General features: G+C 36.0%; 6 protein-coding genes across 6 annotated transcripts; 4 read left to right on the top strand and 2 right to left on the bottom strand.

Annotated features, from left to right (window-relative positions):
• Positions 1 to 337: 337 nt before the first annotated feature.
• On the top strand, positions 338 to 4,742 carry LOC18993656 (protein NRT1/ PTR FAMILY 6.3). Its single transcript, XM_006417201.2, has 5 exons — positions 338 to 611; positions 841 to 1,018; positions 1,132 to 1,171; positions 1,338 to 1,912; positions 3,648 to 4,742. Exons 1-5 carry the CDS (start codon positions 500 to 502, stop codon positions 4,513 to 4,515), a joined length of 1,773 nt encoding a protein of 590 aa, XP_006417264.1. The 5' UTR covers positions 338 to 499; the 3' UTR covers positions 4,516 to 4,742.
• A 3,260-nt stretch (positions 4,743 to 8,002) lies between these two features.
• Positions 8,003 to 10,925, bottom strand: LOC18993655. The gene is made up of 3 exons (XM_006417200.2): positions 10,527 to 10,925; positions 9,614 to 9,771; positions 8,003 to 9,504 (listed from the first exon to the last, which is right to left on the bottom strand). The coding sequence occupies exons 2-3, from the start codon at positions 9,725 to 9,727 to the stop codon at positions 8,164 to 8,166; spliced, it is 1,455 nt and encodes a 484-aa protein (XP_006417263.1). The 5' UTR covers positions 9,728 to 9,771; positions 10,527 to 10,925; the 3' UTR covers positions 8,003 to 8,163.
• A 1,577-nt stretch (positions 10,926 to 12,502) lies between these two features.
• LOC18993653 (flavin-containing monooxygenase FMO GS-OX-like 6) lies at positions 12,503 to 14,675 on the top strand. The gene is made up of 5 exons (XM_006417199.2): positions 12,503 to 13,076; positions 13,192 to 13,262; positions 13,365 to 13,511; positions 13,610 to 13,828; positions 14,141 to 14,675. Exons 1-5 carry the CDS (start codon positions 12,524 to 12,526, stop codon positions 14,558 to 14,560), a joined length of 1,410 nt encoding a protein of 469 aa, XP_006417262.1. The 5' UTR covers positions 12,503 to 12,523; the 3' UTR covers positions 14,561 to 14,675.
• A 781-nt stretch (positions 14,676 to 15,456) lies between these two features.
• Positions 15,457 to 18,016, top strand: LOC18993654 (flavin-containing monooxygenase FMO GS-OX5). Its single transcript, XM_006417197.2, has 5 exons — positions 15,457 to 16,073; positions 16,192 to 16,262; positions 16,948 to 17,100; positions 17,172 to 17,390; positions 17,488 to 18,016. The coding sequence occupies exons 1-5, from the start codon at positions 15,527 to 15,529 to the stop codon at positions 17,881 to 17,883; spliced, it is 1,386 nt and encodes a 461-aa protein (XP_006417260.1). The 5' UTR covers positions 15,457 to 15,526; the 3' UTR covers positions 17,884 to 18,016.
• LOC18993652 (WEB family protein At1g12150) lies at positions 18,001 to 19,738 on the bottom strand. The gene is made up of 2 exons (XM_006417198.2): positions 19,568 to 19,738; positions 18,001 to 19,473 (listed from the first exon to the last, which is right to left on the bottom strand). The coding sequence occupies exons 1-2, from the start codon at positions 19,736 to 19,738 to the stop codon at positions 18,001 to 18,003; spliced, it is 1,644 nt and encodes a 547-aa protein (XP_006417261.1).
• Positions 19,739 to 20,755: 1,017 nt separating this feature from the next.
• LOC18993651 (flavin-containing monooxygenase FMO GS-OX-like 1) lies at positions 20,756 to 22,596 on the top strand. Its single transcript, XM_024153033.1, is given in 5 exon segments — positions 20,756 to 21,320; positions 21,403 to 21,473; positions 21,582 to 21,725; positions 21,820 to 22,038; positions 22,141 to 22,596. Coding segments are annotated over 5 exon segments (1,428 nt in total). The 3' UTR covers positions 22,570 to 22,596.
• Positions 22,597 to 25,384: the final 2,788 nt, after the last annotated feature.

Genomic DNA, 25,384 nt, shown 5'->3' with positions numbered 1-25,384 from the left:
CGTTTGATGCCATCGAGTCATCACTGACAAAATGACCAATTACTTTTAAATCTAAAGTTCAAACTCACAGTTCCAAAGTCAGAGGAAGTGGTAATATTTAGCTTTGGTCGCTCTATCTCTCTCTCTCTCTCTCTCTCTCTCTCTTCTCTTTCTATATATATATATATATATATTCTATTTTTATAATTATTTCACCAATCAAGCAACACTCATCAGAGTCACACATCTGTCACTTTTTTCTTCATCTTTTAATTTCTATGTATAAAGAACTATAAATCAAATAAATTAAAACTTTCTGTCTGAGCAAGTTTCCCAGTATAAATAGGTGTACCAAGACTCCAAGGATGTACACATTTGATATCACAAAAGAAAACCAAAAGCTCTCAAACAAAACAGCCTTTTTTCTTTGCTTGTGATTTACGAAACAACCAGTGTCCCCAGAAGAACAAAAAACCCAAAAAAGAAACTGCAAAAGAAATCTTTCATCCATCTTCAAGATATGTCTCTTCCTGAAACTAAATCTCAAACCCTTCTAGATGCTTGGGACTTCCAAGGCCGCCCCGCCGACCGCTTCAAAACCGGCGGATGGGCTAGTGCTGCCATGATTCTCTGTAAGTTTCATCACATTATTAAAGTTCTGGAGAAAAATCCATCGACAAATTAATATGCAGAGGAAAATTAAATTGAACATATTCTTCAAAAAAAATACCTGAACATTCATGCCGTTTAATAAATTATAAGTTCATTTAAAATGGGGTTGAGTTATTCTCTTTTTGTGTATGATTTGTATTTTCCATTTTCCCTAAGGTATCTAACTTTTATTTTAATAACTATGTGAAGGTATTGAGGCGGTGGAGAGGCTGACGACGTTAGGCATCGGCGTTAATCTAGTGACGTATTTGACCGGAACTATGCATTTAGGCAATGCAACCGCGGCGAATACCGTTACCAACTTCCTTGGAACTTCTTTCATGCTCTGTCTCCTCGGTGGCTTCATCGCTGACACCTTTCTCGGCAGGTTTGTGTTTAATATTTGTTATAGAAATTCACTATATACCTGTATAATTTAAAGAAAATCGTTTCATTTTCTTACTCATTTTAATTGAGTTAGTTAATTTTTTTTTCATATAGGTACCTAACGATTGCTATATTCGCCGCAATCCAAGCAACGGTAAGGACCTTACAAGTCCCTTTCGTCTTACCATAAATTATAGCCAAGAAAATGAAAAAATTATAAATGTTGACTAGACGATCAAAATAGTAAACGACATAAGTTTTTATTTTTGTTTTATTTTTCCGAAAAATAAATATTTATGTAATGACCATGATTATTATAGGGTGTTTCGATCTTAACTCTCTCAACGATCATACCGGGACTTAGACCACCAAGATGCAACCCAACGACGTCGTCTCATTGCGTGCAAGCGAGTGGAATACAGCTGACGGTCCTATACCTAGCCTTATACCTCACCGCTCTAGGAACCGGAGGCGTGAAGGCAAGCGTCTCCGGTTTTGGATCTGACCAATTCGATGAGACCGAACCGAAAGAACGGTCACAAATGACATATTTCTTCAACCGTTTCTTCTTTTGCATCAACGTTGGCTCTCTTTGTGCCGTGACGGTCCTTGTCTACATACAAGACGATGTTGGACGTAAATGGGGATATGGCCTTTGCGCGTTTTCAATCGTGCTTGCACTAAGCGTTTTCTTGGCCGGTACAAATCGCTACCGTTTCAAGAAGTTGATCGGTAGCCCGATGACGCAAGTTGCTGCGGTTATTGTGGCGGCGTGGAGGAATAGACGGCTTGAGTTGCCGGCGGATCCGTCGTATCTCTACGACTTGGACGATGTTATTGCGGCGGAAGGTTCGATGAAGAGTAAACAAAAGCTGCCGCATACCAAACAATTCCGGTACGATTTCTATTCACTAGTTAACTCTTATTTTTTCATTAAAATTTAAACAGATTACTACGAGAAACAAATCCCACGTACGATTCATGAAGCTTAAAATACTGTTTTAAAAATTGACAATTTAATATTATATAAAATGGTTAATTTCAAAATAATTGAGGTGTAGGGTTAATTGAATGCGAGATAGTATTAATAATCTTGAGAAATGTAAAATTAAAAGTTGGGCTGTGTGGGTGGGAAACTGGGAATGGGATGTATAACTCAAAAGGCTCGCGTCCTTTAATTATAGGGGGACCACAGATATTTTCATTATATGCCTACTTGGCATTAGAAGCCAACTAAAGGGAGTCGAATAATTTCCTTTGTCTCTCTTGTTATGAGAAAAAAACATTACTATCATAATAATTATATTATTTTTATTACTCGACCATACAACGAAACTGGTCCAGGATGTAAACTCTACAGCTAATTACAATATTTTTGGTTTTTTTTTCTTCTTATAGTTGTATATGTGTGTGTGTTCTTACGTTAGCTAGCACGTCAAGTTCAATATACACATAAATATGTAAGAAAGGAAGAGAATTTACTCTTAAACCAAAAAAATAGAAGAGAAGTTACTCCGAAAGATTTGATATAGTCAGATTAAAATAAATATAGATAGTTAGGAATATGCAAGTTGGTAATACTGTATTCCATCTTTAGTTTTTACCTATGTAAATGAAAAATCTTAGAAAATTTTACACCCTCTGTTGGATTATTTGGTTTTTACAAAAAGAGAGTAGCTTTAGCCACAAGTTGCGGTAAATCAAATGTTTCCGATATTTCAAAAAGGTTCACTTTATTATATTATAATTATTATTATTATTAATCAACAGATTCGCCTGAATTTAATAACTTAAATATATATACACCTGACTCGTGAAATTTTCTCCCCCCCCCCCTAAGTACAATATCTTCTCTTTTTTATTCCCAACCTTAAGTACAGTATCTTCTGTGCATCGATCCCTATGCATGCCTAAATAGACACACAAGAATGAAGAATCCAAAGGAATCAAATTACTTTTATAATTCCAGATTTATAAAAAGACTATTTACCATCTCTATATATTACTAAAAAAATAGGAAGACAGTTGTGTTGACGTATTGTGAAACGATATTGTTTCGTGTATTAACACCTACACTACTTTACACCTCCACCGGGCCAGACCCAAAATTAGGCTAAAGAGCCCTACTGTCACATGCACGGCACGTGTTTTGCGTGATCCTTGCGTCATTCAATTTGTCTATTTTTGGCCTTTTTGGTTATTTCTACGTTAATGGGAGTCAGGAGACTATTGAAATAACTTTCACTTTTTATACCTTTCCCCCTGTTTCTTGCCATGTGTAAAGGGTATATCATCTTGAATGATTCCACGTAACTATCTCCACATCATGTTTTTCTTTTTCTTTTTGTTTTTTTGTTTTTGTTTTATCTCCACATCACGTTGATTCGATGCTTAGGCTACATTCCAAAAAGAGGATATGTTAATAACTAGGGACATTTCACATATGTATCTATTTCAATTTCAACAAGCCAACTCTTTGTAAGAAACACACAAAAGATATTGAACTAGACCTATCTTTGATAAAAAAAAAAAAAGACTTTTTCTTCCATATTAATAATCTACATTTTGTTTGTTAACTGGTTAACTTTAATATATTCTAATTATTCCTGATATCATTTCTGATGCTGCAGTTCGTTGGATAAGGCAGCAATAAAGGACCAAGAAACGGCAATGACCCAAAACGTATTCAACAAATGGACACTTTCAACACTAACCGATGTTGAGGAAGTGAAACAAATCGTACGGATGTTACCAATTTGGGCAACATGCATCCTCTTTTGGACCGTCCATGCTCAATTAACGACATTATCGGTTGCGCAATCTGAGACTATGGACCGTCACATCGGGAGCTTTGAGATCCCTCCAGCCGCAATGGCCGTCTTCTATGTCGGTGGCCTCCTCCTAACCACCGCCCTCTACGACCGCGTCGCTATTCCCCTATGCAAAAAGCTATTCAACTACCCTCAAGGTCTAAGACCACTTCAACGCATTGGTTTAGGGCTCGTATTCGCATCCATGGCTATGGCTGTGGCTGCTTTGGTAGAGATCAAACGTCTTAGAACCGCACATTCACATGGTCCAACGGTGAAAACGCTTCCTCTAGGGTTTTATCTACTCATCCCACAATACCTTATTGTTGGTATAGGGGAGGCGTTGATCTACACAGGACAGTTGGATTTCTTCTTGAGAGAGTGTCCTAAAGGTATGAAAACGATGAGCACGGGTTTGTTGTTAAGCACATTGGCGTTAGGGTTTTTCTTCAGCTCGGTTCTCGTGACGATCGTGGAGAAATTCACCGGGAAAACTCATCCGTGGATCGCAAACGATCTCAACAAGGGCCGTCTTTACAATTTCTATTGGCTTGTGGCCGTACTTGTTGCCTTGAACTTCCTCATTTTCCTCGTTTTCTCCAAGTGGTACGTTTACAAGGACAAGAGACTAGCTGAGGTCGGGATTGAGTTGGATGATGAGCTGGATATTCCCATGGGTCATGCATGATCATGATGATGATGATGAATACTGTGTCTATGTGGATATGTATGAATTTGATTTTGAATTTTGTGGTATATTTTCTGATGATTTTCTCAGTTACCTCTTCCTCTTGTTTCCGAGTCGACAAATAATGGACCGACCGATAAGGGATAAAGGTTAAAGTTTCCTCATTTGGGTCTGTATACAAGCAGAAATTGTAAAAATTCTACGATTTAATCAACGCAGTTGACGTCTTTTTGTCTAAATTTTCCATATTACGAAAACAGAATATTTCAAGTTATTATTTTTTTCGTATAATTATATTAATGACCTGATTCTGAGGATCTGTAGGATCGAATGGTCCCCCAGTTACTATTTGTCAAGTGATTGAATTATTAGGGAACTATAATCCAAATATAATAAAATGATCATTAGTTGTAAACAAAAAAAAATCATGTCCCATAAGATCACACTAGCTAATTTGAATTAACTATGTGCTGATGCCTGATTGGATGAAGAATCATCGGTGTCCCATACGATCACAACGTGTTATGCGAAGAGATCGAGATAAATACAGTATTGTAATAATTATTTTTTCGACATATGTATAATTCAATTTATTCATATGCAACATAATAGTACGAGCTATGTTTTTTACAGATATTATTTTAATGTTTTTAGAGCAAAAAAAGAAGTAAAATTATATTTTCTTTAATAAAGAGTAAGCATTTATAGCAAATTTTTTTTACTCCCTCTATTTCATAGATTTCATTTTTTTTTTAAAAAAAGTGTCATTCTGCATTTTCAATGTAACTTTTTACTCTTATTTCCTGTTTTACCCCTCATTTAAAGATAATAGTCTTTGTAATTAAATGTTATAAAAGTATATTAATTAGGGGTATATTTATATATTTTATTAATTTCTTAATCTATGTGAAATGTGTCAAAATGACACTTATTATGAAACAGAGGGAATAAAAAAACCATTTTCATTCAATAACTAGATTTTTCCCCTAACATCGCCTAAAAATATCAAAAATCAATATCTCTCTTTTCTTTTCTTGTTTTATCAGTTTATTTTTGTGATGAGCTAGACAGATTAAATTCCGTTATTATTAATGAATTTGTTTTGCAATTGAACTGGGGTTTGAATTTGATGTCCCTAAAAGATAAACCATTCATGCATTTGTACTAAAGTTATAGAAGATGAGCTAAATGTATGGAGTTCTGTTTAGCAATTTCTCTAATATGCTTGCGATATAAAACAGTAAGGAATGTTCAGTGCACGTTTGTTTGTCTAACTGTTGTCTCCCAACTCTTATCTAGTTTTCAGATACAAAATGATCAATTTAATATTATAAATTTTCAAATATCCCCCCCCCCTCCTCTGGCCCTCTCAACCCCAATCATGTAGCTTTAAATTCTGACTTTGGACATATATGATAACTCCGGGCATGGACACTATATAGATCAATTATATATCCATTCCTGCATATGGACATTAATCAAACCCCATCGATTTCTGAACTAAAATATAATAATTTAACGATATGCTTCTGATATTTCTTTCAAAATCCGCTGTTTTAAATTGAGCTAAAATAAAGTCTATAGGTCGTGAGAGGTATAATCTATCTATTCTAACATAATTAGCTCAACTAGTTTCATTTTATAGTTTTTAGTTAGGTCAAAAAATTACAAATAACCTTTTCTTTTCTCATTCCGTGTATCTATAGTATAGAATATGAGATATCTACTTTATTCAGATCATTTTTTATAATCTCTTTTGACATATATTTTTTCTTCTTTTTCTTGTTAATATTATCCGAGTCAATAAGATTGGTTTGACCCAAAATTCGCATTACCAAAAGGTCCAAAGCAAATATCAATTGGCTGCGGTATACAGTAGAACCTCTATAAATTAATACTCGATAAATTAATAATCACTATAAATTAATAAATTTTCAGGTCCTGAGTCGGGTCAATGTAAAAATTCATCAAATTCGATAAGAAATAAGATAATAATTTGTTTGAAACTCCTATGTAAATCTATGGTCCCAACATAAACATAAATTAATAATTATATAAATTTTGTATATATATATATATAAGATACAATATACTAAAATATGATTAATTTGTTGTTTGTTATTATTTAAGGTTTGAAATTTTATTAAAAAGCATATCTTTACTTATTTACATTAATAGCTTTTAATGTTATTTTTTTTTATCTTTATTCAAAATTTGTGAAAAAAATTTAGATGTGATAGTTGATTTTCTTATGTATAACTGTTTCAAAATATAATATGTTATTGTCTTCAATTTTAATATAAATATTAAGGATACTAACCATAATTTTTATTAATTTTGTACTAATGAATATTTATATTCTTACATAGATAATTCAGCTTACAATTAACAAATAGAAATAACTATCCTATTGCAATTGCTATGATTAGTAATCATAATTTAAGTTTGTGCATGTTATTTTGTAAGCATATAAGTTTAAATTCTTAAATTTAATATCAATTAAAATAAATTTTAAGAAGAAAATAGAAGAAAAAACAATTTTTTCTATAAATTTTATTAATTTATTGATAAATTAATATTATAATAAATTAATAAAATAACACGGTCTCGATATTATTAATTTATAGAAGTTTTACGTCTTAATTCTGAAAACAAATTAAGAAATATGTTCAACATATATTCCTATTCTGCGATATATTATTATTATAACATATGATTTATGTAATGATTGGCAAAAAGCAATAATGTTAGACTTTTGGATCTGGAAATTACATGACCCAATCACGGACCAGTAATCATGAACTTTTGGTCTAAAGAACCGTAGTTCAATTTAAATGTGTCTTTCTTAGAAAAGACAGGAAAGGAAACTTTTTCTATTTAAGAGGTTATCTTTTAATTGGTCTGTAATGAACTCAATTATTAACGAGTAGATTCCTCTTTTGGCATCTATTTTCATTTTTATTTATCTGTTTTCATGTTGGTTCGTTAATATATTTCCAGGTTATTTTTTTTAACCTTTATATCTCCTGCTTTCACAAATAGACCTGAATATATGAACACAATAATATATTTTTATTGGGTTCCTTTTGCGATAAAACGCGATGAATTAACAGGTAACACTATTATGTAATTTTGTGGAAGAAAAAAATGAGTCGCTCACAGCACACAAAATTATACATGAAGACATGCTAAGAAAATTTTAAACCCAAAGTGGCAGAACCGATTCAACACGGTCGGTTACAACATTTAACTAACTTGGAAACTCAAACAGAGACTAATCAACATTGATGTGAAGATGGGAAGTCCATAACGATAATTTTAGGCATCTAAATCGAAATGGGCCACGGCCCATGAATGATCAGTTGATGTAATGATGTTGGATTACGAACTGTATAGGTTCCAAGATTCCGACATCAGAGAACACATTTCAGTTTATCCCCCAAACAAATCAGTAGCAACTTAAGTAACATTCTGAGAGAGAAGAGAATGAGAAACTGAAGTCATCGGCTCACTACCTTTGTCCTCTAACCATAATCAATGTCAAAAGTCAAAAAAGAAAAGAAAGAATTGAACAACATAAGACTGTTAAAGATTACATAATGAAGGATTTGTGTGAAAAAATCCGAAACAGAGGAAGATATTAAAAAATCATTCATTTTTCCGCCTTCCTTTACCAACATACCTCTGTGACGCTGAACGTTTATTTCTCGGGTTTGCTCCGAATTTGACATCTTTCGTCTTCCCCTGCATCTTCTTGTACTCTCTAGATCTCAAAACCGCTTCTAAGATATTAAGGTCTTCGCGGATCTCGTGCCTAGAGAGTGAACTTAAGCTCGGGAGTATCTCTTTCTGGAAGTTTTTCATTCTCCTCCCTCTTCTAAGCTTGAGTCCAATCTCTTTGTTGTTATCTCTCGTGATGTTATTAAGCTCATCCAGAGCCATTGATGAGACACAGAAGTCTTCTTCGGTGTTGGTTTCGCTTATTCCTAATGTGTGTAGCTCATATGAATCGCAGGAGCAACATCTCGGCTCCGCGGCGTTACCCATCTCTGGTTTATCTGGAAAGTCTTGATCTTGAGATGAGCTGTTGGTTCTTGAAACGGGCTTTGATTGCAAGTCTTGATTTTGATACGAAACCGCTGATATGTGGACTAATGATTCAGCTGCCATCTGAATAATCTCAGAGAACTCTTCTTCCTCGTTACAACATCTGTTCTCCGGTAAGACTTCCGTGGCAGGAAACTCAAGCCGGGTACGGCAAGAAGGATCCAGTGCTCTTGGAGAGGAACCTCTTCTTGACTCGGTCCTCGAGTTGTTTTCCGTGGTGCAGCAAGAAGTATATGAAGCTGGAGATGCTGTACCTTCTTTTTCATGGATGTTTTGGCATTTAGGAGAGGAAAGTGGCGTAGGACCATCATCTATTCCGCTCTTCTCACAGCTCGTTTCTGTCTCTTCGATGTACGGACAGTTCAGATCTTGCAAGAAACAGTAATGACGCTCGGAAACAAGCTCATCAGCCGGGATACTGTTAAGATCAAATAAACCTGACTCCATATTAGTTGCTTTGTTACTATTATTCTCAACGAGAGATTGATCGGCCTTCACTATATCTGAGCTGATCCGATCAGTCAAGAACGACGGCTTTGTTTCACAGTCTCTCACGGTAACATAGCTAACAGAATCTGCTTGCTCTGTTGTGGGAGGTTCTTCAAGATCAATAACTATATTTGGGTTTCTCTTGCCACTCCAATTAGTGGCTGGTGCTTCTTTAGCCTTGTTAGCTTCAAACACTGAATGAAATCCCAAGTCTACGGTATTTCGGGAAGCACCAACTTTGCCAGAACCAAGTGTCTCAGGAAAGTTCTTATAAGCGTAGTAGTGATCTGCAGGAAGCTGAAGATTGATATCTTTCACTAGCAGCTTAGGGGAGTTTATAGTCGTATATCCATCACCGGACTTGGTGCCGCTCTCGCTTTTCACTGGATACACCTGAGATGATAATCTGATGAACAATCTATTCTAACAACAAACATGGGAAAGGAACAAAAGGTTCACAAGTTGGACTAAATTAGAATCTGAATAAGCTTTAATCTTTTACCTGTTTCCCAAACAGAGTGACCATATTGATTGGGTTCTTCTTAAAAGTCTCTTTATATGATACAACATGTTTCTGTGACAACACTTCTTCCTTGGACAAGCCGAAGAAATACATTGCGCCTTTGTCTGCTCTAACTCTTTTTATTCTATGGCCCGTCCCTATCAAATGGGAACAACGCAGATAAAAATGGCAAAATCAGCTGATCAATAACTAAAATCAAACCCGTTAAAAGGATCAACATGAACATTCTAGCACAACGAGAAACCAACAAGAATATTGGCAACTAGAGCTTACCCAGAACATCCATGGAAGCTCATTCTATAACTTAAATGTTTGAATCAAGAACAAGATCAGCGAGCAGAACAACAACAGCAGCAATGTACATAATTGGACAGCTTAATCAAATGAAAGGAATCAATATCAGAATTCTGATTCTGTTCCTATGTAATCCGATTTCCGATAATCTAAAAAACCTCTGCAAAACCCTCATAATATTAGGCCCATTGATGAGAATAAACCTACATATTGATCATCCACACAAAAAAAAACCTTCCATAAACGATTTACAAGAATATAAATTTCAGTATTTACCTAAACATGCAAATAAGTGATGCTATTATGAAAGATTCCATAAACGCTTTACAAGATTTTCCAGAAAAGGAAGGACTATAGCACATATACATATATTCATTACGCACATTTACATAGATATAATACAAAGTAAGTATATAAATTTTCCTAAAATCATCAACTTTCAACAGTTAGAGCAATAAAGGGAAACGGAAAAGCATCAACTTCATGACGAACAAAAACATATCGTACTTCAAGTTTAGATGTAAAGAAAAACCTATAAAAATAAGAATCTAATAATTCAATGAATTGTTTTTTTTTTTTGCTTAAAATAAAGAATTACCCAGAAAAAAAAAAGCTTGAAGCTTTCCAATGGTCAGATTGACGAGCAGATCTGGGAGACGGGAAAAAAAAAAAGAGAAAGGGAGAAGAAAATATCTCAAGAAGAAATGAGATCCATGGTCAGATTCCAATGGTAATTGTCTCCATCAATATAAGATAGATATACGTACAGATATATAACGTGTATCTGTAATTATCACATAAAAATAAATATAAAAAATAGGATCATGAGGAGCGAGAGGGAGAGAGAGAGGAGACTCTCTCAAAATCTCAGAAGGAGAGAGAGAGAGAGATAAAGGGGGTCGTAGTGGTTAGTGTGCAACATCATCTATCGTTTTCTGAATTTATATATTAGTAACTTTTTTTGTTTATTATTATTGACAAAGATTTTAGGAGTGTTTAGGATTCCTCGCTTTTTTCCTTTCTTCCTAATTATGATCGAATGGGGTTGTTTAGTCATTTAGTGACAACTGACGATAATAGTTCTTTCAAAAAGTAGAGAGAGAGCGTTAATATATATTTTTTTAATAAGAAAATTATTGATGAAAAACAAAGATTTTTAAGAAAAAAAATAAAAATAGAGCTTTGGTTGTTGCAGCTGTCGTCGTGTAGTGGAGGTTTTTGGTTGGGTTGAGGAAAAAGGACCAAACATAGTCTGCAGACAGTAGAGGCTTTGTAGCCCAGTTTCCAGCTTTTGCCATCTATAATACTTTATTGCAAATCCCCCCCCACAATTTATTGATATCTTCCTAACTCTTAAGTAAATATGAAATATACGAACGGTTTTTTTTTTTTGAAATTGGTAATGCTTATAATGTTTGAGAGAATTTTGGATGGGGGTCCTTCTCGGTTCTATGAAACATCGTTTCAAGCGTTACGTAAGGGATAGAATGAAGGGGAATTTTTTATTTTCTATAAATGAAACATTACTAGTCTTGGTTTAGGATTTTTTAGGAGTTGTTTTCAACGTATGCAAAAACTGTACCTGTCTTGGTTTCTACATCTTGTTTAATGTTTTTTTTTTTTTACTTTAGTAGTCTGTCTACCTATGTTGAGAAGTCTACACTTATAATCTTTGAGTAAATATCTGTAAATATATCATTTTAAATTAGCAAAGTTATTGCTTTAAATGTTTAGTATAGGAAAAAATGAAGAAATCATTCATTTGTTTCAGTAATATATATTTTTTGCATACCACGTAAAAATTAAAATGATACATACCACGTAAAATTATAATGATACATACCACGTAAAAGTTAAAATGATTAAAGTAAATAAAATCGTTACTTTGGAAAATATGAGAAACCAATTTCGACTGTATATACAATTTAGGTTTACCCTTATAGAAAGTAGTCAAATACTCCAAAACATTAAAACTTTATTTTTTATTTTGTTTGAAGTCACATACCCACAAGCCTTTGAAGTATATATACCCCCAAGTCAGGACTTTTTTTTTTTACAGCAACACAGAGCAGTCCACAAGTTTCTCTAACCAGTTCTTTTTTCGTTTCACATGTAAACATACCGTTTTTAATATTACTACAAGTATTTATACGAATAAAAAGAAAATGTTTTTAAACTTAAAGAATGAAACACAATTCAAAAGTAAAATAAATTAGAAGGATATTATTCTTTAATGGGATTTTCTGGCTGGTATTAGATATTTAGTTGAAAGAGAGAATATATTTGTTCATAATTATTTCAAAGAAACAAATATTCTTAACGTTTGACTAGGAAAAAAAAAAGTTGAGCTAGGATAGAGCCTGACAAGCTGACACGCTTATATTTCTCTTACACGTGTCAGAGACTCAGAGTGAGGTCGCACTATCTCACTTGTAGTACTACATGGTGAAATTTGGAAAGATTCCATAATATATGGTCCAGTTTGAAAACGATATACTGTATGTTTTTGTTTTTATTTGATTTTTTAATGTTTGTATAGTAGATACATCACTACCACACAATCTTCAAGGAAACGAATAGTAATTCTCTGATACTATGTCACCACCACATAACTCACTCAACTCCCGTCACGTGGCCGTTATCGGAGCCGGAGCCGCCGGACTCGTGGCGGCTCGAGAGCTCCGGCGTGAAGGTCACACAGTAACGGCTTTCGAGCGTCAGAAACAAGTAGGAGGACTCTGGGTATACACTCCAAGCGTCGAAAGAGACTTACTTAGCCTCGAACCGGATCGAACCATCGTCCACTCGAGCATCTACGAATCCCTCCGCACCAATCTCCCTCGAGAGTGTATGGGTTACAGGGACTTCCCGTTCGTGACCCGACCCGGAGATGAGTCCAGGGACCCGAGACGGTATCCGAATCACAGCGAAGTTATGATGTACCTGCAAGACTTTGCCAACGAGTTCGAGATTGAGGAGATGATCCTATTCGAGACGGAGGTTTTACGGGTTGAGCCGGCGGCGGTTGACAACCGTAAATGGAGAGTTCAGTTTAGGAACTCAAGAGGTGTCTCCGGCGAAGATATATTCGACGCAGTCGTTGTTTGTAATGGTCACTTCACTGAACCTCGTCTTGCTCATATTCCTGGTAAATATTTTCTGGTTAATTAAGATGTATACTAGTTTGCAATTAAGCTTTACTTGTTTTCTTCATTTGTGCAAGTGTTAAAAGTGATGTTAATTTGTTATTTATCTTGTTCTAGGGATAGATTTATGGCCAGGAAAGCAAATCCATAGCCACAATTATCGTGTTCCAGATCCATTCAAAGATCAGGTATACTTTCAAAATCAAGGAACCCTTTTAACTATTTAGTCCGTTATCCAGTTAAAATTATGAAATTTTTAAAAAAGAAAATGTTGTTTGGGATGTTTGTAGGTGGTGATAGTGATAGGAAATCAATCCAGTGGAAGAGACATTAGCAAGGACATAGCAACGTTAGCAAAAGAAGTCCATATTGCATCTAAATCCGGTGCAAACGGAAAGAAGAGTTCCCGTTATAGCAATCTACATATTCATCCAACGGTAACAAAAGAAGAAGAAAATAAAACCGAGGAAATAACCACAATCCTTATAATACATGATCATTTGATTCATTTTTCTCCACTTGATATATTTTGTAGATAGAACGTGCCAAAGAGGATGGTTCCGTCGTTTTCCAAGATGGGATAGTGGTATACGCCGATGCCATAGTGCATTGCACCGGTTACAAGTATTGCTTCCCGTTTCTTGAAACCAACGGTCACGTAACCGTCCAAGATAACCGTGTTGGACCACTCTACAAGCATGTCTTCCCGCCTGGGCTTGCCCCCGGGCTCTCCTTTATTGGTTTACCTACAATGGTTAGTGTTAAATGTTAGAAGGATATATGTAAGTAAGTTTCAAAAAATGTTAGGAAGCTATGAAATCTCGAATCTGTGGAAATGTAGGATGGAAGGTTTTGTTGTCATGCCAATGCTACACTATACATGAAACCTATAGAGACTGCAAAACTACTAAAACTTAGTAATCTTGGAAGTCTACATGATAGTATTATTTATCTGATTCGAATTGATATGTTAGTAATCTTTGAAATCTCCTAAAACTCAATAGACTTCGATCGAGTTCTTTTAGGGCTAATATATCACTTGGTTTGATATTTGTTCATAATCCAGGCGCTACAATTTATCATGTTTGAAATCCAAAGCAAATGGGTCGCTTCGGTTCTATCAGGTCGAGTTAAGCTTCCTTCAGAGGAAAAAATGATGGAAGATGTTATGGCTTTCTATGAGAAGCTTGAATCTTTGGATATTCCCAAGAGGTTTACGCACTTTCTAACGGATCCTCATTGGACTCCGATGTTTCAAAACCTTAAGCCGCATGAAGCGGTTTTGATCTCACAAAGTGACTACTTCAATTGGGTCGCAGAACAGTGTGGTTGTCCGTCTATTGAACACTGGAGGGAGAAACAATACAATATCGCCATCAAGAAAACTGGTGATACTTACCGTGATGATCAATGGGACGATCAACTTATCGAAGAAGCATACCGGGATTTTGCTAAATTCATCAAACCGACCACTATAGCTTTCTAAGTACAGTAAAACCTCTATAAATTAATACTCGATAAATTAATAATCAATATAAATTAATAAATTTCTTTGGTTTCGAGTTGGGACCAGTATAAAAATCCATCAAATTCGATAAGATAATAAGATAATAATTTTTTTGAAACTCCTATGTAAATATATGGTCCCAACAAACATATAAATTAATAATTATATAAATATATATATATATAATATTTTAAAATATGAATAATGTGTTTACTTTTACTTAAAGTTGAAAGTTTATTGGTGTTCATCTATTTGTTTATTACATCTCTATCTCTTATTGTTTTTTTCGATATTCATTCAAATTTGTGAAGAATTTTTGGTATAATAATTGGTTTTCTTACACGTAAATATCTGTAAATGTATTGTAATATTGTCTTTAATTTCATCTTTTTGATAATAGCCACGGTTTCTTATAAATTTTGAACTTCTAAACATGTATATTTTTAATAGACAAATTAATATTCTATTAAAAACTATTTTGTTATGATAACTATATTTATTAATCATAATTCTTATAAATTAATAATTATTAATTTATAGATAAATTAATATCACGATAAATTAATAAAATTTTATGGTCCCAACATTATTAATTTATAGAGGTTTTACTGTACCTACATTTCCGGCTTAACTGGATTTAACCAATGTCCCAACTTCACATAACACGTTGGTCTTCATTTCATTTTCCCATCCCACACTGTTTTTCCTTTTTTTTCCTAACTATATGAATTGTATTTGTGACAAAAATGCTTTCAAATTGGATGCTTTTTACGATTATAACAGATAATTTCTTCTTTTTTAACGGTACCAAATTTTGGTTCGATTTTAGACCGAATCGGTTTATCGAAATCGACGCTCTTATATAAACCAATGAGCACAGACCTTCACAGTCCCCCAAAACTTCTTCTTTCTTTGACCCAAAAAAGAAAAAAACAACTAAGGAAAATGGCACCAGCACGCAGCCGAATCAACTCACTGCACGTGGCGGTGATCGGAGCAGGAGCCGCCGGACTCGTAGCTGCAAGAGAGCTACGCCGAGAATCTCACTCCGTCGTGGTTTTTGAACGCGACACACAAGTCGGAGGTCTCTGGGTTTACACACCTCAAAGCGAAACCGACGAGCTGAGCCTCGATCCGAATCGGAGCATAGTCCACTCGAGCGTCTACGAATCGCTCCGCACCAACCTCCCACGAGAGTGCATGGGTTACAGAGACTTCCCTTTCGTGCCCCGACCCGAAGATGACGAATCCAGAGACCCGAGAAGGTATCCGAGTCATAAGGAAGTCCTCGCGTATCTTCAGGACTTCGCGAGAGAATTCAAACTCGAGGAGATGGTTCGATTTGAGACTGAAGTGGTTCGTGTTGAACCGGAAGGCCGGAAATGGAGGATCCGGTCTAGAAATTCCGATGGGATCTCCGGCGATGAGATCTTCGATTCCGTCGTCGTTTGCAATGGACACTATACAGAGCCTCGAGTTGCTCATGTTCCTGGTAAATGGATTCAGAATCAAAATTTCTTACCCGATCCAGAGATTTTGGTTTCGATGATTTTGAAGTAATTCATGTTTTGATTGATGAGAAATTGTTTGCATGATTATTTGGGTTGTAGGTATAGAATCATGGCCAGGCAAGCAGGTTCATAGCCACAATTACCGTGTTCCTGACCCATTTAAAGACCAGGTTCTTTCAGAATCTATGAACCTTTTATTGATAGTACTTAAAAAATCGATTTTTTTTTCTTTTTCGAAAACTATCTTTTTTATTATATACGAGGAAATATTTTATTATATTCTCTAGCTCTTATCTTATTTAGTTATTATACACTTATTCCGGTAGACCCAAAAAAAGAACTTTATCTTATCCGACTTTGTATAGTGATTTATATTTTCTTCAAGGGATGGGTGTGATTTAGAAAATGATTCACGTTGGTAACACTGTAAATCTTGCAAACTGAAATCTGTGGAATAGAATGATAGAATCATTAATCTGAAAAACCATGGAATAATGGAATCAGTGAGCTAAGAGAAAGTTGATTTATCAAAGTTATATTGAATAGTTCGGCTATATATAAACAATGTCTAATATCCAGATGATTTCGATGCTTTCGGTATTTACGGTATAATGTTATTTTTGTGTGTTTTGGGGAATAATTTGGGTTGGATAAAGGTCGAAGTTGAGTTTGAAATCTATAATACAATACAGAGATTCATTTATCTCACATTATTGGTTTAGAATACAATGCATAGATTCATCATTCATTTATCTCACTTTGAGTATGCTCTGTTTTTGGTTTTGTTGAAACTCTGTTTTCATTTGATTTTAAATAAAACTCCAGACGTTATTAAAAAAAAAAAATCTTTGCAAGGTGGTGGTAGTGATAGGAAATTTTGCGAGTGGATCCGATATCAGCAGGGACATAACGGGAGTGGCTAAAGAAGTCCATATCGCATCTAGGTCGAACCCATCCGAGACATATGAAAAACTTCCCGGATCCAACAATCTATGGCTTCACTCTATGGTAAAGGATAGATAGATATATCAGAGTGATATTTGATCATTGTAGATGTGTCACTTCTTAAACTTTTGCAGATAGAGAGCGCACAAGAAGATGGGTCGATTGTCTTCCAGAACGGTAAGGTTGTGCAAGCAGATACCATCGTGCATTGCACTGGTTACAAATATCACTTCCCGTTTCTCAACACCAATGGCTATATTACCGTTGAGGATAACTGTGTTGGACCGCTTTACAAACATGTGTTTCCTCCTGCGCATGCTCCCGGGCTTTCCTTCATCGGTTTACCTTGGATGGTTAAGTCTCTCATTCATTCATTCTACTTTCTTGGAGCTTCTTCGCTGGATTTTTCATCGCCTAATCAGATTTTTTTTTTTTTTTTTTTTTTTTTAGACATTGCAATTCTTTATGTTTGAGCTCCAGAGCAAGTGGGTGGCTGCAGTTTTGTCCGGTCGGGTCACGCTCCCATCAGAAGACAAAATGATGGAAGATGTTACAGCTTTCTATGCAAAGCGTGACGCTAATGGGCTTCCCAAGAGATACACGCATCGGCTTGGCGCGTCTCAGATTGAGTATCTCAACTGGATAGCCGAGCAGGTTGGTGCACCGCCTGTTGAACAATGGAGAGGTCAGGAAGTAGAAGGTGGCTATTTTAGACTTGCCACACAATCAGACACTTTTCGTGATAAGTGGGACGATGATCACCTCATCGTTGAGGCTTATGAGGATTTCGTGAGACAGAAGCTGATTAGTGTTCTCCCTTCTCAGTTATTGGAATCCGGAAGATGATGAATGACCTGTCTGTGTTGTTGTTCTGTGATGTGAACTCTTAATCATTTTAAATGTCATTTATATTGTAATGTTGGAACAAAACAATGTTTTTATACACAGATTGAATCAAGCCCTCTAAGCATGTTGTACATTTTCTTGTTGACGCCATCTCCTCAGCTCACTTTCCACAACGCTCTTTGCTGCCTCTGCAGATTCTGCTGACTTCTGAGCCAATTCCGTTGCGTGTTTCATCTCCTCTATCGCTTTCAAGGTAGCTCCTAATTTCTTATCAGCTTCGGTTTTTCTTGCGTTGATCTCTTCTAGCTCAGCTGCTATAGCTGCCAACTTGTTTTCGATTGCAGCCTCTGTTTCCCCTGCTCCTCGTTTCAAAGATTCAAACTCTTGTACTGTGATTTTAATCTTGGAACCAGACGACTCGTCATGTTTCTTGCTCTCTTGCTTCTGAGAGATCATCTTCATCTCCTCGCGGACTTTCTCCTCAGCAGATTTCGCCTCTTCGACTTCTCTTATAACAAGCTCTAGTCTCTTTTCAGCTTCCTCTGCAGCTATCATTGCAGCCTCGGTTTCTTTCTTCAAGCTCTCTATCTTTTTATTCATCTTCTCAGCTTCGTTTCTTGCTCCCACAGCTTCTGATTTCATTTGCTCGAGTTTCAAGCTCTCTTCCTTGAGAGCTTCCATCTTTTTCGTTTCCTCGATCTCTAATCTCTCTGCTTCTTTCTGCTCCAACTCTTCCCGTTCTCTCCTCATGTCTTCTAATTCCATCCTGAGAGAATTCACCAAGCTCCGGAGAGAGCATTCCTCATCAGCAGCCTCTTGTAGCCTCATCGTAGCGTCGTTAAGTTCGTTTGTAATAATTTTAACCGTGATCATTTCAGATTCATGAGCTTTCTTCATCTCTTCCCGTAAAACCTCAATCTCTGAAGTCGTCTCTACCAGTTTTGCCTCAAGGTCCCTTGAGAGCTCAGGCTCATATTCTTGCCTCAAAACAAGCAGTTTCTTCTCTGCTTCCTCAACGGCTGTCTTGTAACATTCTCGTAAATCGTCCTTTTCCTTCACAATATTTGCGTACTCCTGAAGATTCTGAGTGGCCGCTAGCTTGAGCTGATGAATCGCATCTTTCATATCCGAAATCTCCTTGGAAAGCTCGTTGACCTTAGCAGAGTTTACTTGGAGTGCACGCTTGGCTTCTGCAGCCTGGTTTAAGGCCGTGGCTTTGAAGTCCATAGCGGAATCAAAGCTCTGTCTGATTTTGTTGAGCTGCTGTTTTGCAGCGTCGAGTTCAATGGTCGTTGAGAGATATTGCTCTCTGGCAACGTCAAGCTCGTGGTGGTGAGGAGGAGAGCCATGAGACTTATCATGCTCAAGCTGTTCTTCGCGTTGTTGGACGGTTTCTTTGGTGTCAATAGCGGATTGCTTAGACTTGTTGACAGCTTCAAGCTTGTTGCTAAGATCCTCCATTGTCTTCTTTGCCTTTGAGAGATCGGAAAGAGCACGAGATCTCGTGCTCTCAGCGTTGTCCAGCTTTTGCTTGATCTTGTTGAATTCTTTGTTGGCTAGCATCAGCTGTGTTTCTTTGTCGCAAACGCTCTTGAAACATATAAAAAAAAAACGAAGAAAGGTATTAAGCTTTGTTTTTATCTAGCGTGCATGATGTATTTGTTGATTTCTTGGATTAATTTACCTCAGAGGAAAGTCGAGACCGCCTAGGAGTACTTCTTTGCCTTGAGACGGCAACTTCACCGAACAAACTCACCGCAGCTTTCACCGACTGGAACGGTGCTCTCGTGTCTATCTCTCCCACCTCCGTCGTCCTCGGAGATTCCGGACCTTTTTGTACTCTAATGTTCACCATTCTCTACTATATATCTGCACAACATTCTCGAATCTTAATCGAACAAAACCCTAAACAAAGGCCATAATGCCCACATGATCGTTCATATTCTACTAAGTCTCTTTTTTATGTTGTATCTAATCCAATACAGAAGCAGCATTATCACATAGACGGTGTGGAACTTTGCAGATTCAATGGAGGAGAAGCAAATAGCAATTCGAAGAAATTAGATGAATGGAAAGGAGAGATGATTTACCTTTAATTTCTCTTTCTTCGTGTTCCTTTGTTGTTGTTTTTTCTATCGTCTTCTTCTTATATATAATCTTTTTCTTCTCTCTACAATTACGGGACTTTTGATTGGTTATTATCCTTTTTTGTCTCTTGGATCTATATTTAGAAGCTTAGTTACTGGCACGACACCTTTCCTTCTTCTGTCTGCACCCACGTCTCTGCCTGTCTCAATGTCCTTTCCTTTTTTATTTGCTTCTGACTTTTATGAGCCTAAGGTTGATTTTTAATATAAAAACCAACTGCCTTCTCCTCATGGTAACAATAATAGATATTACTCCATGCAGAGTAGTAAAATTATCATTAACGATATTATGAAATCTATGCAATGTGTCATGTATGTCTCTATAAATCTAAAAATAAAGAGGAGATCAATATTATTATTGCCAACATTCTATTTAATTTCACATAGTTTATATCATGAATATCTTTCAAAATTGTTTTAATAGAAATTATAGAATGATATTGTAATGGTATAAAATCATCTGTATTTTCTTGACCAAAAAAAATAATCTGAAAACATCTTGTCTCTGATCAGTGGCTTTGGTAAATCTCCATGTTTCCCGCTCTTCCTTTCCATTTGTCTGAGCCTTAAGGAGATTTGTGGGTTCATAAATTTGTAAAACATTATTAGAGGGTAAAATTTGGAAAGATTTCATAAATATAGGGTCCATTTTAATTAAATGCACACACTTTTTAACGAAACGGATAGTGACACTGACTTTTCAAATTTGTTTGATAACTGACACTATGACCCAACCATGGCCCAGCCTAATCACCTCACGTGCTCGTCACGTGGCCGTGATCGGACTCGGAGCCGCCGGGCTCGTGGCGGCTCGAGAGCTTCGTCGTGAAGGTCACACCGTCATCGCTTTCGAGCGTGAGAAACAAGTGGGAGGACTCTGGGTGTACACCGATCGAGTCGAACACGACTCACTGAGTCTCATCCCGGGTCGAACCATATCCCACTCGAGCGTCTATCAATCCCTGCGCACCAATCTCCCACGAGAATGTATGGGTTACAGTGACTTCCCGTTCGTGATCCGACCCGGAGACGGCGAATCCAGGGACCCGAGACGGTACCCGGATCACAGGGAAGTCATGATGTACCTGCAAGATTTCGCCAGAGAGTTCGAGATCGAGGAGATGATCCGATTCGAGACGGAGGTTTTCCGGGTGGAGCCTGCGACGGAGAGCGATCGAAAATGGAGAATCGAATCTAGGAACTCAAGAGGTGTTTCCGGCGAAGAAATCTTCGACGCAGTCGTCGTTTGCAATGGGCACTTCACTGAGCCTCGTATAGCTGATATTCCTGGTAAGTAATTAATTAAGGTGTGATTAAGTTTTTCATTTACGGATGCGATTAGTTTCCTAATCATCTCGTTTTAGTCTTAAAGGGATAGATTCATGGCCAGGAAAGCAAATCCATAGCCATAATTATCGGATTCCAGATCCATTCAAAGATCAGGTAATTGTAAAGTCTACTACTTTCCTCAGTTTCTCAAAGTTTGATACTTTTTTTTATGGTGTGTTATACATTCGCTTAAGATCTCTGCTTTGATTGAGGTGTTTGTAGGTGGTGATAGTGATAGGAACTCAATCCAGTGGAAATGACATTAGCAAGGACATAGCAACCTTGGCAAAACAAGTCCATATCTCGTCTAAAGCGGTTGCATCCGATTCATACGTGGAGCGTAACAATCTTCGGATTCATCCGACGGTAAAACAAAAAAAAAAGAAAAAAAAAATTTGAGCAAATTAATCCCGTTGATATATATATCCTTAAGGTTGATCTTGATATATATATGTTGTAGATATACCGCGCTTGCGAGGATGGTTCGGTGGTGTTTTGAAACGGGAGAGTGGTTTATGCCGATGTTATAGTTCATTGCACCGGTTATAAGTACCACTTCCCGTTTCTTGAAACCGGCGGTTATGTGACGGTCGAGGATAACCGTGTTGGGCCACTCTACAAGCATGTCTTCCCACCCGGTCTTGCCCCAGGGCTCTCCTTTATCGGTTTACCCTTCAAGGTTAGTATATGTGAGACTACAAAAAAAATGGGAGTTAGGTTTAGAATATGATAATGATAAATCTGGAAACACCTTAAGTATTCTTTGTTGTTATAATCCAAGGGGATTCAGGGCTTTTTGTTTGAAATCCAAAGCAAGTGGGTAGCTTCGGTTCTGTCTGGCCGGGTTAAGCTTCCCTCGGAGGATAAGATGATGGAAGACGTAATGGCTTTCTATGCGAAGCTTGAAGCCATGGGGATTCCCAAGAGATACACACATTTTCTAAGCGATCCTCGAGGGAATCCAATGCTCTGGAAGTTTGAGCCGCAAGATGAGGTTGTGGTCTCTCAAAGCGACTACTTCAATTGGATTGCGGAACAATGTGGTTGCCCGTCCATTGAACGTTGGAGAGAGCGACAATATAGTGTCGCCGTAAAGAATCTTATCTTTGGTGGCGACGGTTATCGCGATCGATGGGACGATGATCAACTTATCGAAGAAGTGTACCGAGAATTCGCCAAATTGACAGTTAAATCAAGATCTTCTTGTTAATTGATCAATTCAAGAAGATGATTGAAATGTGACAAAGGGGAACACTTGCCATCCAAAAAATTGTGAAGTTGATTGTTATGTTGTTAATTTGAGTGCTGATGGCCACTTTTAAAATGTAAGATTTGTAACACTGTTTGTTTAAATGAAACATCCTTTTGGCCTCTCTGTTTGTTTAAATGTAACACTTTTTGTTACAGAAGCGCAAACTGAAACAGAAGGGCGTTAGTAATTGTTATTGTCTGATAAAAGTCAACGAACATGTGATTAAAGCCCTTAGAAATAGGTGTTCAAACTGTCATGAACTTCATCCACACCAAAGTCATATTGCTTATGAAATAACAAATTACTAATACATATAGCAAAGAAAATTTAAAGTATGTAAATGAACTGGAATCAATCTAGGAACATAGAAACATTGGCAAAACTTATTAACATAAAAACCTTTTGGAATCTTTGTGGACTCATTGCCCCTCACAATATATATGCAAGCCTTTTGATCTTCATCCATACAACACATGACGAGGCTCTTCCGTAGGTGATATCGATGAAGTAACTTGGACAATGGCACTCATGAAAAGGTATCAAAACATGAATAACATCAAAAAAAAACCTTATACAGAAAAATAGTCTAGATGAGATTTTTAATGTTTTTGGATTGATTTCTTGCAAATGGTCAAGAATCTTCTATATATACATAAAACTCTACACACATAAACCACAAAATGTGCATTATCAATAAATAACTGGAACATTTTTATCTTCTCTTTGAACTTTTTATTGTTTGTTTGAAATGACCCCTCTTTTAACTTTTTTCAAAACTCTGTTAAGTGGCTTCAATAGTTCTTCTATCGATTTACAATCGATCATGATGTCTCACCAAAGAGCTTCTTTTCAATATTTTCCAATCAATAAGGGCACTAATGATCACTTCTTTGCAGGAGTGTACGATCGAGGGAAGCATATTGGGCCGCGTATATATGTACGATGTTATAGTAGATTTAAGAGTTGTATCATTCTCTATTTGTATATAAGGCAGTGTCTTTGTATTTAATCAAATTAACTTTTGCTACTTAAATTTTTCTTCACATAATATCATTTAAAAAAAAGCTTTGCAACTTAAAATTTATCTTCACATGATATCATAGTAAAGTTTTACTAAATACAAATACAGCTCCCTAACCTAAACATAATTGCTAACATCAACGTTGTCCAATAAACCTAATTAGGAAACTAATTAGAAAAAGAAATTGTACTGTAGATATACTTAGGGGGGTATAATTTAGAAAACATAATAGTGCGAGGACGTCTAACAAAAGACTGCGCCTCCGGTCTCTTGCTTTGGAATTTGGACTCATCCAAACTTCAGTACGTGAGATCATGCGGATTCAATAGATTCGACTTTCAAGGAACATCGATCTGTGGACAATTATTATTTATTTTATATCTAACAGTGGTGACTGTGATTGACCGTACTTATTACAAATAAATGCTAGTTGTTGATGTTCCTTTTGATAACCATTGGGCTGTTGAATGAAAACTGATAACCTAATGAAATTAAAAATTTCATAACATACTTGTATGGAAATGTTTAGCAGATTGTGATATGTTTAATAATATGAGATGTTTTAGCTAAAAACACACAAATTTGAAACTATTCTTAAGTTAAAATAATCCAACTTGTTATGAAAAAGACTGTATGTTATAATTGGTTACATATTATTCAATAAATAATATTTTAAACATCGTATATTTAGAACAAAGAGAGTACATACGACCATTTTTGTTGTTGTTTTTAAATCTGCTGTTTTTAGAAATGGTTTGATGAGTCCAACATGTCACAATAATATTTTGGTTTAGGGATTGGTTTATTTTAGTTTCAGACTCAAAATTAAAAACAACTAGAAAAATTGCAGTTGTATAAAAAAAATCAGGACCGCTGAATTATATAAAAAATATTGTGTGCAATAATTCAATTATCTATTGCAATCTAAAACCTAATTGGTAAATTTCAAGAAAGTTTGACGTGGTCAGTGGTGGGTGCATGTTACTTTTTTTCTTTTTCTTGTTAATATAAGTGGGTGCTAGAGTTTTATCCAAAAAGATGAAAGTGTCAATAAAGGAAGATAAAGAGAGCTAGACGTCGTTTCCATTTTTTAAACTACTTCGGTAATGGATTTGTTTGCAACTTGATGGATATTTTTCATATTTGGCGTCTATCATTTTCAAAGAACAATGACGTAGATGATTCAAATTTGCCGTCTTCTTATAGCTTTTTACTAATTTTGTAATATATTTAGCCCATGCCGTACGTAAAACTGCAAAAGTAAGTTCTGTAAATTTGCTTCTGTATATATTTTAATTATAAAAAAAACTTCAAAATCGATCTTACTTTTTATACAATCGGACTTTTAAACTCAGAAAATTAAAAATCTTCAAACTTCTGACTAACAAATTAGAAGATTTGTTTGTTTGTTTGTGTGTGTGTAATCGTACATTTTTTAAAATTAGGAAAGATGTTATGTGACAACGGAAAGATAAAACCTGATTATCAGTTTATGAATGGAAAAACTTCCTTCTGCATGCAATGATAATTGTCAACAGGATGTCCATAGTAGCATGAATATTTCATTATGAATATCCACACATCTGATTCCATGTATTTGTTGATTCTACAGAGATTTTATAATAGAAAAAGTTTCTTTTTGGGTAGGTGCTATGTTGAATAGTACAAATGATCCTGGACACTGATAGGCCGTAGATAACATTGGGCTGCAGCATGCCGTCAAAAGAAGTAACCAGAAAAGCTTATTACTAC

Source organism: Eutrema salsugineum, unplaced genomic scaffold (assembly GCF_000478725.1).
Source record: "Eutrema salsugineum unplaced genomic scaffold, Eutsalg1_0 scaffold_5, whole genome shotgun sequence".
Taxonomy (NCBI): domain Eukaryota; kingdom Viridiplantae; phylum Streptophyta; class Magnoliopsida; order Brassicales; family Brassicaceae; genus Eutrema; species Eutrema salsugineum.
This window is presented reverse-complemented; position numbering and strand designations above follow the sequence as displayed.

What these genes read in the sequence shown, in the direction of transcription:
- LOC18993656 (XM_006417201.2), top strand. Translation starts at nt 500, where the DNA reads ATGTCTCTTCCTGAAACTAAATCTCAAACCCTTCTAGATGCTTGGGAC. An exon ending in TAGTGCTGCCATGATTCTCT is followed by an intron (nt 612 to 840) that starts GTAAGTTTCATC and finishes AACTATGTGAAG; the next exon opens with GTATTGAGGCGGTGGAGAGG. An exon ending in CCGCATACCAAACAATTCCG is followed by an intron (nt 1,913 to 3,647) that starts GTACGATTTCTA and finishes CTGATGCTGCAG; the next exon opens with TTCGTTGGATAAGGCAGCAA.
- LOC18993655 (XM_006417200.2), bottom strand. Translation starts at nt 9,727, where the DNA reads ATGTATTTCTTCGGCTTGTCCAAGGAAGAAGTGTTGTCACAGAAACAT. An exon ending in TCACTCTGTTTGGGAAACAG is followed by an intron (nt 9,505 to 9,613) that starts GTAAAAGATTAA and finishes TTATCATCTCAG; the next exon opens with GTGTATCCAGTGAAAAGCGA.
- LOC18993653 (XM_006417199.2), top strand. Translation starts at nt 12,524, where the DNA reads ATGTCACCACCACATAACTCACTCAACTCCCGTCACGTGGCCGTTATC. An exon ending in CAGATCCATTCAAAGATCAG is followed by an intron (nt 13,263 to 13,364) that starts GTATACTTTCAA and finishes GGATGTTTGTAG; the next exon opens with GTGGTGATAGTGATAGGAAA. An exon ending in ATCTACATATTCATCCAACG is followed by an intron (nt 13,512 to 13,609) that starts GTAACAAAAGAA and finishes TATATTTTGTAG; the next exon opens with ATAGAACGTGCCAAAGAGGA.
- LOC18993654 (XM_006417197.2), top strand. Translation starts at nt 15,527, where the DNA reads ATGGCACCAGCACGCAGCCGAATCAACTCACTGCACGTGGCGGTGATC. An exon ending in TCGAGTTGCTCATGTTCCTG is followed by an intron (nt 16,074 to 16,191) that starts GTAAATGGATTC and finishes TTTGGGTTGTAG; the next exon opens with GTATAGAATCATGGCCAGGC. An exon ending in TCATCGGTTTACCTTGGATG is followed by an intron (nt 17,391 to 17,487) that starts GTTAAGTCTCTC and finishes TTTTTTTTTTAG; the next exon opens with ACATTGCAATTCTTTATGTT.
- LOC18993652 (XM_006417198.2), bottom strand. Translation starts at nt 19,738, where the DNA reads ATGGTGAACATTAGAGTACAAAAAGGTCCGGAATCTCCGAGGACGACG. An exon ending in GGTCTCGACTTTCCTCTGAG is followed by an intron (nt 19,474 to 19,567) that starts GTAAATTAATCC and finishes ATATGTTTCAAG; the next exon opens with AGCGTTTGCGACAAAGAAAC.